General features: G+C 37.0%; 2 protein-coding genes across 3 annotated transcripts in view; one reads left to right on the forward strand and one right to left on the reverse strand.

Annotated features, from left to right (window-relative positions):
• The first annotated feature begins 2,426 nt into the window (after positions 1-2,426).
• LOC132306605 (asparagine--tRNA ligase, cytoplasmic 2-like) lies at positions 2,427-6,399 on the forward strand. Its single transcript, XM_059804064.1, has 8 exons — positions 2,427-3,192; positions 3,551-3,787; positions 4,105-4,689; positions 4,769-4,954; positions 5,027-5,091; positions 5,170-5,299; positions 5,503-5,561; positions 5,920-6,399. Exons 1-8 carry the CDS (start codon positions 2,788-2,790, stop codon positions 6,101-6,103), a joined length of 1,851 nt encoding a protein of 616 aa, XP_059660047.1. The 5' UTR covers positions 2,427-2,787; the 3' UTR covers positions 6,104-6,399.
• Positions 6,400-8,681: 2,282 nt separating this feature from the next.
• The window catches only part of LOC132306606 (uncharacterized), a 28,734-nt gene continuing 16,627 nt past the window's right edge, over positions 8,682-20,788 (reverse strand). Inside the window, exons 10-14 of one of the 2 annotated variants that reach the window (XM_059804065.1) lie at positions 20,469-20,744; positions 16,309-16,648; positions 16,062-16,211; positions 11,760-12,293; positions 8,682-9,064 (exon numbers count right to left, since the gene is read on the reverse strand). In XM_059804065.1, the coding sequence (XP_059660048.1) occupies positions 8,873-9,064; positions 11,760-12,293; positions 16,062-16,211; positions 16,309-16,648; positions 20,469-20,744 (1,492 nt within the window). In that variant the 3' untranslated portion in view covers positions 8,682-8,872. Of the gene's footprint in view, positions 9,065-9,144; positions 9,866-11,759; positions 12,294-16,061; positions 16,212-16,308; positions 16,649-20,468; positions 20,745-20,788 lie in introns of those variants that run through there. The other variant, XM_059804066.1, reaches the window with a different exon arrangement.

Genomic DNA, 20,788 nt, shown 5'->3' on the forward strand with positions numbered 1-20,788 from the left:
TGATTTCGAATTATTTGGTCTAATGCTCTAATAAATTCTTTAATAAAATATAAGTATATTCAAAATCTTCTTTAGGAATGAGATTGTGAGATTGTGAGATTGTAAATTGTAACGTGGAGAAGATGAAAAAACAAAATTTATAACGAGAGAGGAGAAAAAATATGTGAGGATTAAGAAAAAAAGAGAAAATAAAAATTAATAGGAGTCTTTGAAAAATATAGAAAGTTTCATCAATTTTCACTTAAATATATATTTAATATTTAATTTTAATGTGTGTGTATATATATATATGCTGATGTAATGAGGGGGAAGAGAGAGGAGAGGAAAAAAAAAAAAAAAAAAACAAGAAGAAGAAGAAGAAGATAATACAAGGATAGAAATATTTTGCAGACTATTAAATTTTGTATTTGTTGAGGTTTAATGGTATAAGAAAATAAAATATTTAGGTAAGTTATAATATATAAAGAAAAAAATTTGGGGGTCCTCAAAAAAGATAAAGAATAGAAATTTTTTAGGTCAACCATCAAATTTCTCTATACACTGAAGTTTAATAATTAAAGGAAATACTATAAATGTATTTAGGAAAGTTATAATATATAAAGAAATAAAAAATTATGGACCTTCTTATTGGCTGGAGCCTTAGACAATCGCCTAACTAACCTAAGGCTCGAGCCGGCCTAGGCGTTGCATGTTTTTGATATAGCTACAGTGCACTGTGATATAATTGTATTGTTGTGTGATGTACATACAATGCACGGAATTACGCGGGAGGGGATCAACCGATCGGAAGTTCGGAACTGCATGTGTTTGAAATTGAATGATAGGTCACAGGGGAAGAAGTGATTGTTCAACCCTTCCACTAATGGTGGTACGACAGTTTATGTAACACCTTGTCAATTTCTTCATTTCTTTATCCCCTTCTTCAACGAGTGAATTTTTAAGATAACTTGCAATCCATCTCGTCCATGTAAGTAAGATAGGTACAAACACACGCGACTCTTTGAACACTGATTTGTCTCCATCCAATGACGGAGTCAGGATTTAAGTGAGGGGACACACTACCAAAAAATAATAATAATAATAATAATAATATATATATATATATATATAAAATATAATATAACAACTATAAATTCAAAAGACAAAGAAGAAGAAAATTATTCAAATATACACATTAAAAAGAAGAATTTTAAGAGTATAAATAGAAAAAGAAAAATGAGACAACTTTAAAAGGAAAAAGTTAAAAAGTTTCAATTGAGGAAGGAAATTTTGACTTTTTCAAATTTAAGGAATTTGAAGAGTAAAAAGAGAAAATAAAGATATAATTTTAGTAACTACAAAATTGAGGGGAGCATTGTATAATTTTTTTTCATATATATGGAAAAATTAAAACAATTACCTCATATATTATAGGTTGCGGGCCAACTTAAGGGGGCACATGCACCGTAGGCCTTCATTGGCTTCGTCCATGTCTCCATCTCAGCTATTTGCCACACAGCTTACGGGGACTAGATCGCCATGGCCTTCTGAAACTCAATGAAGAATGTGATGCCTTGCCGGGGAGGGGAGTTGTTTTTGGTGGAGGTCGACGCCTTTTCTTGTTTAATATGGACAGTTGATAGAGGTTATTGTCCTATACCAGATCTGAATAAGGAAAGTTATGAGCGTATGCAGTACCACCTAATAGATTATATTTTTAGATCAAAAAACGAATGTTCTATCTGTTACAAATGGTACCCAGAGAGTCGGATCCGCAGCCGAATAAACAAGATCCGACACTACCCAGAAAACTAGCTCCACATGTTTAGTGTTTTAATGCATAACTGATCGTAACAATTTGAAAAGAAAAAAGAGGGTGAGAGCAAGCAGAGCCTTAGCAATTTATGGGACTTTATTACAAATGGGATTAGAGCCAAAGCCCAGCAGGAAGTATGGTCAGCGGAGACATTAGGTCCCTTAGGGGAGATGATTGTAATGATCTAGGAGGGCAAGTATAATATGAATGGGTGTAACTTCCACATCACATGAGTAAGGTGGAGGTGAATTCTTATACAGTGCTAATACTGCCATCTCCAAAAGATACGAGATCTTCTAGATTAAAATCGAAAAATAAAATCGTATTAAATAACATTACAAGTGGTACGGCGAAGAAACTCGATCTATTCAATTTTTCATTAAATAACCTGTTTTTGTTTTTCAGTTTAAACATTTAAACATGAATAAGATCATTCCAGAGATTTACATTTGCAACTACTAATATGACATAATTTTAGTGATTAGTAGGGAGTTAGTTGCAAAAATAAAAATACTACAAGGGGGTTTTACAATTATTATTATTATTATTATTGAATAGAATAGCTCTCTACGGTTGTCTTTCTTCCATTACTGTTACTAGTAACTTTCACCATTTGGAAAACCCTTTTTTTGAGTGTGAACTTCCCGCGAATAGCCAACCTTCAAGAATACCAAACCCCAATCTCTCTCTCTCTGTCTCTCTCTCTATATCTCTCTCTCTCTCTGTCTCTCTCTGTCTCTCTCTAAATTGCAGATGGGAAGAGTCAGAAACAATCCTTTTCCTTCTCTCCCAAACTTCCTCACCCCATCTTCTTCCATCTTCCACCTTCAATCCTCCAAATCACTTCCCAAGAAAAGCATCCTTCTTCTGCCATACCTCCCCATATATGTCCCATCCAATAAAAAACCAAACCCCTCTCACTTTTTACCCGCCAAATCACTTCCTCAATTTCTATCTGATTTCACTTCATTTACTTCGGTTTTCACCCAAAAATGGCCTCGGAACAAACCCCAATTGTAGAATCTTCGGTGACCCTTTCGACCTACTCCAAGAGGGTAATCTTGAAAACCCTAATGGGTCGTGGCGATGGCGGGTTGGGGTGGGTTGGTGAGAGAATTGTGATTGGAGGATGGGTTAAGTCCTCTAAGGAGGAGAGGAAAGAGCCTGCCGTGGCAACGTTGGATGTGAGTGGTGGTGGGATTGGAGGGCCAACAAATGTGGATTGTGTGGAAGTTCTTCAATCTCGAATACCCCTTTTTTTTAGCTCAATCATGAAGGTTTTGGGGGGGAGAAATTACCCAATTCACAAAAAACCGGACTCAGTCACTCCTCAGCCGCCGCCACCCTCCACTGCAATCTTGCAAATTAGTGATGGTTCATGTGTTGCAAGTCTTCAGGTACTTCTAGTTTGTTCTTTTAATTATTTGCTCAAAATTCTCTTTTCTTCTTGTTCATTGTAATTGGGGTTAGGGACTCAAGGTCGACTACATGAATCCTATATTTTCATTCCACTCTATTCAAGGCTATAGCCTCGATCAATCTATATGCTATCATATCTTTCTTTACTACTCTATCCACGTTAACTTTGGTTTTCGTCTTCTCCTGATATTGCCTTCAATGTGGACTATGCCACTTTTACTAACCGGCACAAGGTCTTTTTTGCACATGTTTAAACCATCTTAACCGATTTTCTCTCCTATTATCTCAAATTGGACCTAATATTGCTAATATTGGTTGAAAATCTGTGTGTGTTAGGTTATTGTGGACTCATCTATAGAATCTCCTAACGAAGTCATTCCTACTGGGACTTGTATATTAGTAGAAGGAATATTGCAGCAGACATTGATGCAGGGAAAACATGTTATTGAGCTCAAAGCCGAGAAAATTACGCACATTGGGACAGTTGAGCAGGACAAGTATCCATTATCGAAGAAACGTTTGCCTTTGGAGATGTTAAGGGATTGTTCTCACTTCAGACCTCGAACAACAACGGTATTTTCATTATCCTGCTGTAATTTTCACTTTTGTTGCTCTCTGTTGGTATGAATTTTCTGTGTAGTAGGCATGATTCATTTACTAAAAGCTGTATTATAGATGTAATAATCTCTAGATTGTCCTACTTTTGTTGTGAAAAATTTGGGATTCCTTTACTCTTTTGTAATCTAGATTGAAAAATGTGTTGGACCAAAAGAAGGACATACGTGAGGGGACGTGTTAAAGGATTTAAATATTATAGTTATCTCCTCTCTAACAATTTAAGCTTTTATAGTAGACAGTTGTCAATTTTTAGAGCGTTTTACATGTTGCAGGTGGCATGTATTATGCGAATCCGTAATACCATGACTCAAGCAACTCATACCTTCTTCCAAAACCACGGTTTCCTTTATGTGCAAGTGCCCATTATCACGAGCATCGACAGTGAAGGATTCAGCGAGAAGTTCCAAGTTACAACTCTTTTTGGTGAAGAAACGAAATGGGAGCGAAATGCCATGGACGAAACTGCAGGTGTTAGCCTTGAGGTAGTCAAGGCTTCCATTGAGGAGAAAAGGAAACAAGTTGAAGAGCTCAAGAGAAGTGAGAGCAATAAGGAAGCACTGGTTGCTGCACTTCAGGACCTCAGTAGAACGAATGAGCTCGCGTTACAGTTGGAAGCAAGAGAAAAATCGAAGCCTGGAGCTTCGCTCAAGACTGATGAGGGTGACTACTCTGAAAATTTCTTTTCTGGTTGCACTTATCTGACGGTTTCTGGCCGGCTTCATCTTGAGAGCTATGCGTGTGCTCTTGGAAATGTATACTCATTTGGACCTAGATTTCGAGCACGAAAATCAGAATCCAAGAAGATTGTGGCAGAGATGTGGATGGTTGAACTCGAAATGGCTTTCTCACAATTAGAGGTATAAGCTTTATGTTTGTTCAGTATGAATGCTTTCTTAGCTTCTCCTGATTCTAAGAAATTAAAGGTCGTCTGCACAGGATGCTATGAACTGTGCAGATGACCTTTTGAAGTTTCTGTGCAAATCAGTTTTAGAAGATTGTTCGGAAGATCTGCTATTCGCCTCAAAACGAATTGACAAAACCGTTGTGGATCGCCTTCAATCAATGACATCAAGTTCATTCGAAAAAGTCTCCTATGCAGAAGCAGTGGATGTCTTAAAACAGGTAGTTTCTTGTGATACATGTTGCGTTGGGTACATTTTTCCGACTGACATGTCCACTTTGTTACCTTACCAGGTTAAGGATAAAAAATTCGAAGCAAAACTCGAATGGGGTGCGTCTCTGACTGAAGAACACGAAAGGTAAGTGCATAATGTCAGTTTTTATCTGTAATTTTCTTAGAGTTTGCGACTTGTAGATCAACATTTTTTTCATGGTAGCTATTTAGCTGATGAGATCTATAAAAAGCCTGTGATTGTCTACAATTACCCAAAAGAAGTTAAGCCATTCTATGTGCGCCTGAATGAAGATGGGAAAACAGTTGCAGCATTTGATGTGATTGCACCAAAGGTGAGCTTAAACTTTGAGAGGTGTGAAGGGCATGTGTTTTTTTTTTCCGGAATCATAAAGCAAACACACACACCCTTTAACCCACGCACAGGCTCGAACTCCTCCCATCTTCTTTGAGGATAGAGGATTTATACCGCTAGGAGCCTAGGCCAAATGCCCTTTGGTTATGTCTATCGATCATTAAGCTCTACTCCTTTTTGCAGGCTGGAACCCTAATCAGAGGTAGCCAAAATGAGGAACGCTTCAATGTGCTGAGCACAAGGTAAAGACCTTATATACATCTTTAGTGTAACCATGTCAATTCAGGCCTTTGTGACCTGATGGTCATAGGTTCGAAATGAAAAATAGCCCCTTCGTAGGCAAAGATAAGGTTGCGTACATAAAACACTCCCCAAACCCGTAATGACAAGAGTCGCATTTAGTAGGATAACCCTTTTAGTGGAACTATGCCAATTCATTCACCTTACTTATTGTCCCTTATTAGTGTTCAACATGTGTTTAATTTTCCTGTTCTTGGTCCATCCCATCTCAGTTTCAATGGTGATTTTCGGTCTTTCTAATGGAAACAGATACCCAACTCCTACATATTCTAACGATTTCTTTATATATATGTTTTGCAGGATCCAGAAGTTGAGATTGCCTAAAGAACAGTATGAATGGTACTTAGATCTTCGCAGGAACGGAACTGTCAAACACTCTGGTTTCAGTTTTGTACTTGATGTTATGGTTCTCTATGCGACTGGTCTCACCGATGTCAGAGATGTTATTCCTTTCCCCAGAAGTTGCAGCAAAGTGAACAATTAATCAAGTTTTCGGCAAAGATTTCGCTTCATGGTGAAAGAGAGCTGTGTCAAACTCCCTGTCTAGAGGATGAAAATACCAGTCTATAACATATTTTAGTTGCATACACAAGAAGCTTATTTTGTGCCTTGAGATGATGTTTGTGGCACTGAATGCAAAACTGACATATACTTTGTATACACAACATTCAACAAGTTCAAATTAGAATGAAAATTTTTAGGAAATTTGTGCATCATTTGATATGTAAAACTTAAGTTCTATTAAGCATAACCATGACTGACTCGACTCTGTGAGCTCAACCGTTCAATAATGCAAGTTTGAAAGCGATTTTTCCAACTCAAAGCACAACCCTAGTTCAATGATTTTTCGCAGAAGCACAAGAATTCTGCCCTTTATTCTACCAAGTGTAACAATAGATGAACCGAAACACACAACCAAAAGCATAAGCCTTGAGGCATTCATTTACCTGTGTATGCTCTAAATAAAGTACGACCTTCGTGACCGCACCTGAAAGAGTTCAAAAGTCCAGACAATTTATTTGTTTCACATTCTTTGTCAATGTTGCACCAAAACAGCACTGTGGTGAACTGGATTTGGTTAGACAATGCAGTAAAACAAGGATCGGTTTTAAGCAAGATACATAGCAAGTTACGGAATTTATCATCAAATATTTAATATGATTCCACAACATCTAAGTGCCTCTCTCTCTGCTATGCGTCAAAGTGTTTAAGAGTAGTAACCATCAGTTTTACGGCTTTCATGATCTAGCCATTGCGCTAAGAGGATGAGAAAAAATAAAATAATAAATAAAATAAAATTAGTTGAGAGCACGCCATCTTAACAATCTAGTTCCAAGTGAGAGTTTTCCTGATGCTAGAAATGAGGACAACATTAGCATGAAGCATCATTGCTTCAAGAATATAGTCAAGATAAGGACTTGCACAAGTCTAGTCTTAAAGCAAGGTCAGTCTCGGACCCATAGAAGAAGAACTAAGACTATTAAAACATCCAGAGGTCTATAACAAAAGCACATATTGTCCCCAGTTTCAGGGCCATAATATGAATAAATTTATTCTTGACGAAACTTCAATCTGTCAGTTTTTCACCAAAACGAAAATTATCGCCTATTCAGTTACTGACTAACATAATATTTCACTGAGTTCTCCCTCGTCACCTATCCAAAGGCAAGTTTAGGGCTGAATGACTGCACGAGGCAACCTAAACACAGCTGGATTGTTGTAAAATTATGCAAAATCCCGTCTCACCTCATTCTACCAACTAATTTTTTCCTGTAAGGCATGTACATCTAAAGCCACTAAGAAAGAGGATTATCTGGCAGAACAAAGATGAGAAAAGAATGGGGGTGGCGTGGATGCTCATTCTAAAAGAAATGGGACCAAATTCGGAAATGGAAATGCAACAGTGACAATAATGTTTGTTTTAAAATTTAGACCACTAGCAATGGCATCATAAATTGACGGTGTTGGTAAGTGCAAAGAGACCATAATGTAGTGACGGCTATTTTAAGGCAGAGCAGCATGAAGAGATTGTGTTCACTGAGGGAGGTGCTTCTGGTAGTTCAAAAGAAACTAACATACAATAGTTGAAGAAATATTTAGTAGACTTATTAAGAGTTAACCGAGGAGAGATCTCTGATAGTGTCATGAAACAAAGGCTCTTAGTATAATTTTACGAAGTACAAGGAGGAACACTGGCAGTAAAAAAAACCCCAAAAACACAGAGCAAAGAAACATTGAATGGAAAACATGCATAGAATCATTTCCACCATACATGCACTCATGCAGGAATTATCAACTTTTAGTCATGTGAGAAACAATCGTCTTAAAACACCCATTTACTTTTTAAAGGTAATTCTGGATTTGGATTTGGATTCGGCTTGGGCCTGATTTGTTTCCTTCATGCTTTCTTCTCAGATATGGACAGTGTTTTCTACTTCATTGCATGTGATTTTCCTTCAAAATTCATAAATTAATAGAAAATAAAATATATAGGTATTGTGCTCACAACAATTGGTGTGACGTAAATTGAAAGGAAGGAAAGGGAAGAAAGAAGGATGGATGAGGTATCCAAGGAAAAGGAAGGACCTTTATTCATTTTGTTTAGTTGGGTGGGAAGGAAATGGGTAATGCATAATTTAACTGTTATACCATTGAATGGTTAAAGAAGATGTTTATGTACAAGGGCAAAAATGCAAGAGGAGGGGCAAAGATGCTTCCCTCCCGGCTTCCGCCCACTTTAAGGCAGAAGTATATGATGGTCTCAACCTTCTACCTATTCTTTCTCTCTCCAAAAAACAAATCCTACACCAAACATAGCATAGATGTAACTTTTCTGTTTTCCAGTTGCTGAATAAAACCATTTGCAATATTAAATTATCTTCCACACTCGGACAAATCCAAACTTAGGTAAACACGAAGGAACTTCCTTTAGGGACTTCACCAAACTGTCCATAAGAGACTATACGCATCACATTTATTTTATTTCCCTCTGAAATTCCTATCTTCAGAAAACTGCATCTTCAAATAAAATTTAGAAGGTTCTAAAAGAAGACCAATGTTCATTTGCCCGGAAAATTTTTCCCATTAATAAAATTAAAAAACAGAAGGTCATCTGCTACTGATTAAAATAATTTAATTTAATAACATATATATCTATATAAAATAACATAACAATGATATATACTTTTTTACCTAACTCATATACACCTGGAACATATGCAGCCGACAAGATGTGACCAAAACTGTGAGGTTCTTATGGTTTCCTTAAGGCAGATGCCGCACCCATGACAACAGCCAAGACAATGCCAAGACCAGCACCAAGGGAAGCACCCACAGCTGCAGCAGACAAAGAGGTTGCCTTGGCTTGAGAATCTCGATTTGCATCTGCTGCAGTTACTGCGTGTTCTCGCGCCAATTCCGTCAAAAGCCTATCTCTAGCAAGTTCCTTTGAAACAAAGTAAAATAAAAAGAAAGCAAGTTTACTTCAGTTTTTGTCCCCAAGCATATTAAAGTAGAGTAAAAAAGAAAAAAAAAAAATATAAATCATTATACTGGATACAAACTTAACCAAGTGGTTGCTCTTAGTCTCGATCTTGTGTTTCATGCTTGGCCAACCAGGCATTATACCATTACACCAACTAGTTGGCCAAGCCTTCCTTTATTATTTGTTTATTTTTATTTTTATTTTTTACTTTTCTATCAAACAAATATAAGAAAATGAGAGATGACAATATATGGAAGTTCAATGTATAATTAAATTATAGATAAACTGATACAGCACCCAGTAGGATTTCTCAAGAGAACCAGCAAATTACAGATAATGAGCAAATCTAAGACTGGCAGATACGACAATAGTGACAATTTTTGCAATTTTTAAAAAATAAATAAATAAATAAAAACTGAAATTTAAGCAACTTCATCACTAAGTATAAAACACGGTGCTGAACGTCCAAATTGACAATTGAGACATTCTGAACTAATCTTGATAATTCCCAAGGTTGCAATCTCCTTTGATATAAAAACGCCCCAAACCATTACCTTTCTTTTAATAATGTAACACTGGTCACCCCCAACTATTGTCATCAATTCGAGCTTCTCTCTCTCACAAACACACACAGACACACACATCACCTCCCCCACAAATTCAACCACCCGATCAAAAAAATTTACATTATCAACTCCCAATTCTAATTCATCACCGTCAACTGCTGTGATTTCTGAACCGCCTAAGTTTGTTGCACTTGATCTGATGAACATGAAAGGACATAAAACAAGTGAATGAAGGCTTCCATAAAGGGGTAGACAGAGAGAAAAAAATCAACATATAACACAACTACGTTTTTGGAACCAAATTCTTTTGGGATTTGAAATTGGATTTGGAAAAGGAATTGGATTGTAATTAAAATGGAATTCCATTTGTACATTTGGAATAAACTTGAATTTGTAAAAAGGAATTTGAAAGGAAATAAATTTTGTACCATTTTAGGCTAAGAGAAGTGGAAAGCGTTTTGTAGAATGAGAGACTCGAAAAAGGTTTGTTGAAGGGTAATTTTGGTAAGTTAAAAAACTTATGTAAGAGATAAGTAATTAGTTTCCAAATCCTCTCAATTTTCTAAGGATTTCTCAACCTTACAATATTTCATTTGGAATCACTTCAAATCCCATTCCCTTTTTAAATCCCATGGTTCCAAACAAGTGATTTTCCTTTTGAAATCAAATTCCCATGTGTATAGGCTATCTGTCTAACACACTAAAATCAGACACCCGATCCTTCACATGGCATGATTGAAGAAGAAGAACAAAAAGAAACTCGAATTTAATAACAAAGATAAGTCTACTATCAATAAGATAGGTGGAAACCCTTTTCTTTAGTTTGAGTAATAATTAAGCATATTCTTATAAAATAACAATATTAAAATTACACTATGTTAAAAGATATTATGTATTTACAACCGTTAAATGTGTCTATGTACCCGTATCCAACTTTACACATATCTGAATATCTTAAGATTTGGAATTTGAGGAGGTCCAACACTTCGACACTCACCCGCACCCAACACACCTACCCAAGTCTCAGAAACATAGAGAAAATGTTTGGGACACGAATTTTTCCTCATTTACTTCAACAGCGTGTGAAGGAAAATTCATGTCGTACTTCCTTCTATAAAATTGATAGGAAGTAAATCGTTCATTCATGTTTCAAAGTTTTTTGTTTAACATTTTGCTATATATTTCTTCTACATACACAAGGTACCAAATACATTTGATTAAAAATATTCAGTACGGTAAAAACCCATATGGAGCAATTTTCAAGTTCCTCGCATTCGTGTCCATGCACCCCTCTCAATGTTCACATATCACAAAGATATGCCAAAGAAATATGTTGGAAGGGATAGAAAGGTAAAAATGCACTTCTCACCTACCCTCCAACCATTTTTATTTGCAATGCATACTGGCTCACTTATACTTGCCTTGATACATGTCTTCTTCTCCTCCTCCTTAATCTAATTTATCTAATAAATTTGGAAAAATTACCACCAAGTCCTACTTTTATCACTGAAAGACAAATAAGTCATAAAAAATTTTCTTTGGGACCAATAAGTCCTACGTTTGAGATTTTTTTCCATTTAAGTCCTAATTTATATATACTCTTCCTACATTAGATATAAAATTTAGACCCAAACTTTCATATATACCCTTACAAAATTAGACATAAAATTTGAATAAAAAGAAAAATATGTTTAATTAATTTTTTATAGAAAAATTATTTTTTAACTAAAATTTTGTATTCTACACAAGATTTTCTGAACTGAATTTAAATTAGATTAATTATTATTTAAACTCATAATGCAATATTATTAACTAAAACTTAAAGGAATATTTTAAAAAATAGATAATATATCAATTCTTGAATAAATTCACAATTACAAAAATTTTATTTCTATTTAGTAAGGGTATAAATGGAAGATGGAGTGACTTAGGACTTAAATGGAAAAAAATCTCAGAAGTAGAACTTTTGGTCCTAAGAAAAAATTTAGGACTTATTTGTCTTTCAATGAGAAAAGTAGGACTTGGTAGTCATTTTCCCTAAATATTTCTACCTGAATATCCCAACACAAAAAGGGAGAAGGAGTTTGTACCTGCAAAGAAGCCTCCTCGTGGCTGCGAAGCACATGATGAACAACCTGACGAAAAGCATTTACACCCTCTACAGGGAGAATGGAGGCTTTTTTCTGGAAAGGCATCCGAACAAGATTTATAGGAACAGATATAAGCTTCCGAGGGTCCATCTTCCCATCAGAATCTCTATCCTTGTCACCCCAAGACAGAAAACTTGAAGCACTGGGCATAACATATGGGCAGGAATTGATAACCTCAGTTATGCTTGGAGATGCTTCATATGCCTGCAGGACAGCATTAATCGCTGATCTTTGCTGGTCTGCACTAACAGAAAATTTGTTTGTTATGGCAAGGACCCAAGGGATTCCAAGTGCTTTAGCCTCATCTAACAGAAGCAAGAGGGCCGGCTGCTGCTTTGACACATTTGAGTGATTATATCGAGGTATTTTGTGGGACAAATTATGCACAAGAACAATCAAATCTGTTTTTCTACTAAGATCACGAATACCCATCCACAGTTCATTCCTGAAACGAGTGGCCTCTGTATTCAGATCCTGCATTAAAAGAATGAACAAGAAGAAAAACATCAAATCCAGAAATAACTCAATGTAAACCATCATGCAGAGCGGACAATAGAAGCAACTCAAGTGCATGTAATGAACTTTTTATTCCATCCAAGCAACTATAGGATATAAAAGCAGAAGTGTTATACGTGCTTCCTTTAATTCACTTTATCCTTCCTACTCGCAAATAAGTAATTAAGCATGCTTCATTCTCCACACCTACTCATCTGACACCATATGTCAACACTGTTAAAAGTAAATTTCAACATTAAAGATTAGCACCTCAGTTTTGAACACTTCTACTGATGAAAACCATCGCTGAATGCCTATAAAATTTGGGCCTTCCCAGAAGTGGATGCAGACCAATACCAGGCATCTGTGAAATATATAATTAAGGTCACTTAAAGGTAGGGAGAAAGTAAAAGTTAATAAGGAATTTTAGAAATAGGATGATGCCAGAGGCGTTCACTGTTATCTGTTGCCGTACCATAGATCATAACATTTAGTCTCCAAAAATGCTATAATACTCTAATCAATTCATACTACATAATATATAGGGAACATATTACTTTGAATTAGCAATAAGGACCAAGTAAGACATGTACAGTAAAGTAAAAAGTATAAGTTAACCAAAGGTATATGAACACCACAAAAAGAAGGCACCTACAACAAAATCAGAGAAGTTCCAAACAGAGAGTTCCGGTCTTCATAAGATTCTGTGCCAATATTTCAGAGGGAGAAATTTTTGGGGATACAAGTTCAGTAAGGCAGTTCGGAATTGGAAATAAAAAGCTGCAGAAACCACACCCCTCCTCCCTCTTTAAGCCGCTAGATAGAGGACTTGAAGAGTGGTAGATGTAGAGTGATTTGTTTTAAAAGGTCTTAATATTCTTGTTCACTTGAGTACTTGTCTTGCTTTCCTTCTCTAGCTTTAGTGTTGGCACAGATAGGTAGGGAGGCTTACTTAGAACTTTAAGGGTACTTGAAAGTGTTTGGGTGAATGTGGAAAGCTTGTATTTCTTAGAGATTGTTTTTAATGGCTTTGTTGCTTGGTGTGGAGAAAATGAGCTCCCACCCCTACTTACAGGGGTGTCAATGAGGTAGATGGTCACCATGCATATTTTTGAGGAGTCTTCCAACATCCCCTTTGCCTCGAAGTATTGCTAAATGCCCTCATAGGAAGTTCTCCTAGCATTCTTTGTTCATGCATAGCTCTTGGGCTTGGGGACATCAACTTATGGTGGTGCCTACCTTGGAACAACCGTGCCTGACATAACCGCACATTTGAATGGCGCCCAAGCGGAACACACCTCCTCAACTTACTTGTTGATGGTGCTAAGTTCCTTATCAACACGAACGTGGAGAGTAGCAAGCTCCCCAACAAGTGGTCTCGAAGAACAAGGATCTCCCACTAAAATTCTCCATCTAAGGCATTCAAGAACCCCTTCACAACATCGTGTAACTTAGCGTCCTCCAACTTGAGCCCGTCAATGCGCTGGTGAGCTTCCTATAGCTACAAGTCAAACTTGACCAAGGCAACACGGGCAACCCTGCCTCTAAGCCCACCACAATGTCCTTCGACTTGGCCCTTATCTTAGAGCTCACTGGTGGGCATTACTCCTCCCTACCATGCTCTTGCTCCTCAATGTGAGTCACGCTAGAATCCGCCATAGTCTCCTTCACAACTTCTATTGTAACGCCTCGCAATCTTGGCTCTGATACCAACTGTCATGGCCTTGGTGCTTCCCAAGCGCTCGTGCAACACTTAGACACTTTCAAGCGCCTTTGAAGTGCTAAATTAGCCTATCTAACTAGCTTTTTATTGGTACATTCCTACCTACCTAGCTTTGAAAACACTAAAGCTAGAGAAGGGAAGGAAGACACGTACTCAAGTGAAGAAGAGAGTCTGGGTGGATATGGAAAGCTTGTATTACTTGGAGAATGTTTTACAAGGCTTTGTTGCTTGGTGTAGAGCAAATGAGCCCCCACCCCTATTTATAGGCTCAAGGCCTTCCAATGAATGGCTAGGATCTATACTAGTGTCACTAATCCAAATCCTTGCCATGCAGACCATCGATGTCAATGTAAATCCTCTCTGTTGTGCGCTTGCGTCGCGTTTGCGTGGCATAACCTTCCGAGGCAGGGTGTTACAGATAGCTTTTGACAAATTTCAACCAAAGTTAACTTGGTGAAATGCTAAAAATATCAAATAAATAAAATAATAAAATAATTATTGTTGGGTCAATAGGACTATGTTCACAAATTTTGTAAATCAAAGCTAGAGTTTGTAAACTTTTTTTATTTGTAGTTAGTTGGAAATTTCAAGAGTGTTGTTACCCCTCACTCGTGATTGAAGATGGAATTGAAGCTACGTACAGGGGTAAAATCATAACATTCTCCACCAAAGGTAAAATGTAATTTGACACTTGGATGCACTCACCATATTAGAGTTCATGGATGCATATATTAGGGTTTCTAAGATTTGATGAATTTGATTCATTTGATTCTCAAAATTCCTTCTAATATGCAAATAAGTGTTTTGGAAACTTCCAAATTTTTTTGAAACTTCCCAAATTAAAGTTTTATAAGTAATGAGTATAAACTCTGCAGAATAGCTCGATCAATTGAGCTATCAATCGAAGTTTTCTGGATCTAGTTTGTTTGACCAGTTCCTAGATAGATTGATCTATTTGAGAATCCAATTTCCTATTCAATTTAAAACACTGAAACACCTATTCTCTCTATACTTCTAATTTCTCCATATAAACACTAGTACTACTCTAGGGACGATTACATATACTGATAGAGCATATAAAGAAAGCATATCTGGGAGTTCTGCATCTATATATGTTGTTATGACAAACGCAATGAACCCAAGATAGAACCAAGAATCACGACAGAAAAGTAAACACACCACACAAAGATTTATACGTGGTTTGGCAACAGCCTACGTCCACGGTTGGGATCCGGCAAAAGTATTCACTATGTGTAAAATCGGAGATTACAAGTATTCAGCCCCTCACTCTGTTTCTGTACGAATTTCAAAGTCTCTCTCTTCCCCCACTCCAAACCCTAAGCGCCTTTATATATCGGGCTACAAGAGACTAATTAGGGTCCACTACCCACACAAAGCTCATGCAACTGGTCGTCAGGTCGTAAGCGGGTCGCAACGCAACCCGGCACCAAATTCGGGCCACAACATCACATATGTATATATATTTTTTTACATTCATTATTTTTGGATTAAAATTGGTGAATGTGTTCCTAGCCTGTTGACATCACTGTTGTGGAATTACTCTAATAAGTTCAACACCAAAACTCTAATCAATCCGTCTGAGATTGGGCTAGACAACTAGTGGCTGAAACTGAATCAATGGTTCAAGAAAAAGATTCCCGTGGTGTAAAAGGTCTGTTGACAAGCAAAAAAATGTGCTGAGAGACTCATGGAGAGCTTGGTGGATCAATCTATGTCGAGGTAATTAGGAGTTTTCTAGGGTTTGAGAACTTGTTAAACTAGGTTGTAATATCTCTCTCATAATGGATTTGGTTTGCCTGTACTAGGTACTGATTTTTCTTTTTCTTTTTTCCCATTTAGGTTTTCCACTGCATTTACTTATTTACTGCATTATTGGCATGATGGATTGAGTGACTTTATAGGCACATTATCAGGACATCCCTCAAGCCAACATTGAGAGAGAGAGAGAGGAAAAAGAAAAGAAATACAGTAAGAACAGGAAATATTTATTAGATAAAGAGGACCTGCAAATTTACTCCAGCTGAATCACAGTAGCACAAACCACCAGTGACACCTTCTTCAACATCGTCTGGAAGAAAATTCCTAACATCGGCAGTGGCAATGAGCCGGCCATGACCCAATATTGCCTTGAGAAGAGAAGTTTTACCAGCACCCTACAAAATCAAATAGTCATGCCTTCTGGTACACATAATCATTATAAAGTTACAAACATATTCTCATGTCATGATTCTGACGTTAAACATAAAATACCTCGAGTCCAAGCAATCGAATTCTACGGGTTCTGACATAAACCTCCTTGGAGACAGTAGAGAAATCACTTGTGCAGAATACTACAAAATCACTCAAACCTTCAGGGCGGATGAATTCTCCTTCATGAAATGCAGAAATGTTCTGTTCCCTTCTGGAATCAACAGAGTTTGAGTTAGTAGCAGGAAACATGGGCAACAACGAATCGGCCACCATCTGATGTTTTGGTGGCCATCTTAATGGAGCTCCAACTAACACTCGGATCTTTTGTAAATCAGGCTGTAATCCATAATTTGAAGAGTAAGCTGGTGCCGAAGGAAAGGATTCTACTGTAGTTGAGCACCTAAAAAATGAAATAATGACTGTTAACCGAGATATGATAGGCGCAAATCATGGGATGTGACTTACCATATTATCTGAAATATGATAGGCACAAATCATGGATTTGACTTTATTTACGCATATGTCTAGGCATAGAATATGCAATGATTTTATTCAGTTTCCCTTATTGTAATATTAACATGTGCTCTTTTTAATATATAAATATGAGAGTTGTGAATGAGTGTTTTAACATCTCATTCAAACCTTTTACATATTTCTCTTTTCTTTCTTCAATATTATATTTCTTCTTGGTATCAGAGCCAAGGTGGTCCGATTGCAATGAGGGCATTGCAAGTTCGGCACCACCCATTCAAGAATGGTCTAAGGAGACATCCCCCATCTAGGAGGTGTCGAGAAGGCAGGGTTGTCCGACCTCAATGAGGGCATTGTAAGTTTGAAACTACCCATTCGGAAATTGTCTGAGGAGACATGGTTGTTTTTTATGGTCTGGAGAGACGTGGTTGCTTTTTTATGGTCTGAGGAGACATTTTTTATTCTTTCATCTACATTGTTTAAACATATGTATGAAGGGGAATGGTCTGAGGAGGCATTGTTGATTCTTCTATCTACATATTTTAAACATGTGTATGAAAGGAAATGGTCTGAGGAGACATTGTTTGTTGTTTACGGTCTGAGGAGACATTGTTGGTTGTTTACGGTCTGAGGAGACATGGTTGGTTGCTTCTGGTCTGAGGAGACATTGTTGAATGTTTATGGTCTGAGGAGACACTTTGATTTGTTGATCGGCACTTCATTTGACAGAAAAGCATCGCTAATCATATTTGCACGTGTTAGCAAGACCGTGTTTAAGGATGCATTGTCCAAGTTGGGCATCTCAAACATCCACGCACCAACTTGAGGGGAAGTATTAGCCGAGATATGATAGGCGCAAATCATGGGATGTGACTTACCATATTATCTGAGATGTGATAGGCACAAATCATAGATTTGACTTTATTTACCCATATGTCTAGGCATAGAATATGCCATGATTTTATTCAGTTTCCTTTATTGTAATATTAACATGTGCTCTTTTTAATATATAAATATGAGAGTTGTGAATGAGTGTTTTAACATCTCATTCAAATCATTTACATATTTCTCTTTTCTTTCTTCTATATTATATTTCTTCTGAGACATTGTGCATCACGTAAAGAACACCCTCATGAGTTACTAGCTAAAAACGGATAAAATGCGAATGAAATTTGCCAAGTCGGAAAAAATATCGATCTACATGTGGTCCAGATAATTTCAGCATGGACAGTGTGGGACTTCAAAAGCTATGGAAGCACGCGCACGCGCGCACACACAAAATAAATAAATCTATCAGGCAAGCAACTTCTAATTGAAAACTCCCTTTGCTAGCTCACTTTTATTATAATTAACAGACTGTTACTCCAAATCAGCAAGGGGTTCAAAGCAAAGAATGCTGTTAAATCTTGTACATAGCAGAGTAGAACACAGACGATGAATCCTGCCACAAGTCTTAGAGTGAATCAGAGAAAATTAAAGATAGAAATGAGATCATATTCTAGAATCAGAAGTGTCTAGTAAGTAGTAACAAGGCTAACATGGTCTAAGCCAAGGAAATATTAAGAGGAAGAAAACCTAAAATCTCTATGTAAAAACTCACTATACATAAGTAGACGGGATTGAAAATAAGACTACATGGACCAAGACTAGGAGCTCTGATTCCCTCAGATTCGGGCTGCAAATGAACCGAGTTGTTCAAAACAGCTCAGGCTCGGCTCGTTAAAATCTCAGCTCAGGATCGTTCGTTTAGTAAACGAGCTGAGCTCAAGCACATTTTTCAGGCCCGTTGAGTAAACGAGCCGAGCTTGAACAATGTTAAGCTCGGCTCCTGGGGCTTGTGAACAAGCTCGTTTACAAAAATATAATTTTATTTAAAAACCTAGCCCATATATACAAATTTAGCCCGAATTCATATATAATTTCATTGGCCCAATTAGTTTTTTAGTATAGCCCATCTAACAAGTAAAGTCCATTTTATTAAGTAGCCCACTGGCCCAAATCATGCTTTCATCTCAGCCATTAGATTAACTGTATAATATCATAAAGGGTTAGATTTGTTATCCTAAGGATTTGATTTGTATATGGAGAGGATGCTGTGTGAGTAGCGTTGTTCGCAATTATTGGAGAGTTGTATCACATTGTGTTTGGTGGTGCATTTGGAAGGAGAGGAATAATAGAATGTTCGAAGGGAAAGAATCGTCCATGGCAAGTCTGAAACTTCACATCATACGCTCTCTTTTCAGTTATGTGAAGAGAAAGTCCTGTTCTTCTTCCGAAGATTTAATTATTTTTCTGGCTTCTTTGAGATCTTAATCCCTAGTTCCACTTTTGTATAAGGGATGCGTTCCCCTCTTGAACGCCTTTTTTATTTCAATTATTACTTATCAAAAAAAATATCATAAAGGGTTAGATTAAAAAAAAATAATTAAAAAATTAAAAAAAAAAAAAAAAAAAAAAACCTAAAACATAGCCGCAAGGAGCTGCAATCAGGCTTCTGAAACCCCACTGGCATCTGCAACGGCAATCCATCTATTGCACCGTCCTTCTACTCCACGGGCTACATCAAGGTTAGGTCTCTCTCTTTCTATCTCTAGCTTAATATTCCCTCTGATAATATTGTTGATGAATCGGAGATTGATGAATTTGAAGCTGGTGAAGGAGACAATGAAGAATGAGAAGATGGGTGATTAATCAGTGAACTTGGAAGTCAATTTGAAGGATATGGTGGCCATTTCTTGTCTCCAAAAATGGTTACTTGATTCATAATATATACACATACGCACATGAGCTCGAGCCTGGCTAGGCCGAGCTCGAGCTGAGCCCGAACACCTCTCTGGTCTAGGCGAGCCGAGCCCAAACAACCTAAAGCTCAGCTCGGCTCATTAATAAAACCTAAGATCACCATGTCCATTGTCCAGATATAGAGGTTGATGGGTTTTAATATATCCCAATTACATTTATGCGGTTTTTACCATTTGACCTCTCACTAGTATTTAAATTCAAAGATCAGTTAATATATCAGAAATTATACTATTCTATTTAATGAAGCCCTAGATGTTTATTTACTATCTGCATTCTCCCAAACTTGCTAGCAAATAGAATGTTTTCGGGGAGTGTCTCAGAAAGAAGCCTGCCAACTAAAGTAGAAAACTTTGAATAATTTATTTTACCCAGAAAAGTTAATCAAACTTCATATAATTTATTTTTCCTAAGCAACAGTCCAAACAAGAGTTTTTCTTCAGAACTCTGAAAGCCTTCATTTAGTCATTGAACCAAATGAGGAATGTTTGAATCAAGTAAAAGGCTGTAACCAGTGTGTGCGTGTCAAGGAAAAACTTAAATATTTGGCAAGGAAAAACAGATGGTACAATTGGGTCTCAGTAGCTCAATGACTGATAAAATGATGACAATTATTTATCATTTCTTCTAGTAATATAAGAAAGAGCAACCCCAAGGGGTTGGCTCAAGTGGGTAAGAACTTGGCCCTGGTGCCTCAGGAAGCATCAGGTCTAAGGTTCAAATCCTCTTAGGTGCAAACAATTCCTTGAGGGTGGGTGTGTGAGTATCAACTAGGAAAAAAAATATAAGAAGGTGCAAGTGATATGTCACAATCTTATCCAAGTGGTAAGACTAAGCATATGCTTCAAATTTTTAACTACTTGATTGTATTAGATGCTCAATAAACTCTTGGATATCAAAAACCTAAAATCAATAGTAAAAAACATAAATAATAGAATAAAGGACAATACCAGTTGCCATTTACTCGAGCTTGTACCAGAGTACACAAATGTAATCCAAAACCAGTAATATCTACTTTGAAAGGTTCTCCATTCTTCTGACCAGGAATACCACTCCATCCAAGAGGAACAATTGAAGTAGCTGCATGAATAACTGGAGACTCTACAATATGCCCAAGTTCAACAGTACCTGCAACTGAAATGCCTAGCCATTTTTGTAAATGCGGAAATTGCTGCAGTTGCTCCATTCCCAAGAAAGCACTATCACTCATGCATATGTCATAGATTCTGCAAGAAAAATGTGATATTAGTGATGAAAACCCATTGTTCTA

Source organism: Cornus florida, unplaced genomic scaffold (assembly GCF_030987335.1).
Source record: "Cornus florida cultivar Cherokee Brave unplaced genomic scaffold, ASM3098733v1 CherokeeBrave_3.0.0_Hap2_Chr05, whole genome shotgun sequence".
Taxonomy (NCBI): Eukaryota; Viridiplantae; Streptophyta; class Magnoliopsida; order Cornales; family Cornaceae; genus Cornus; species Cornus florida.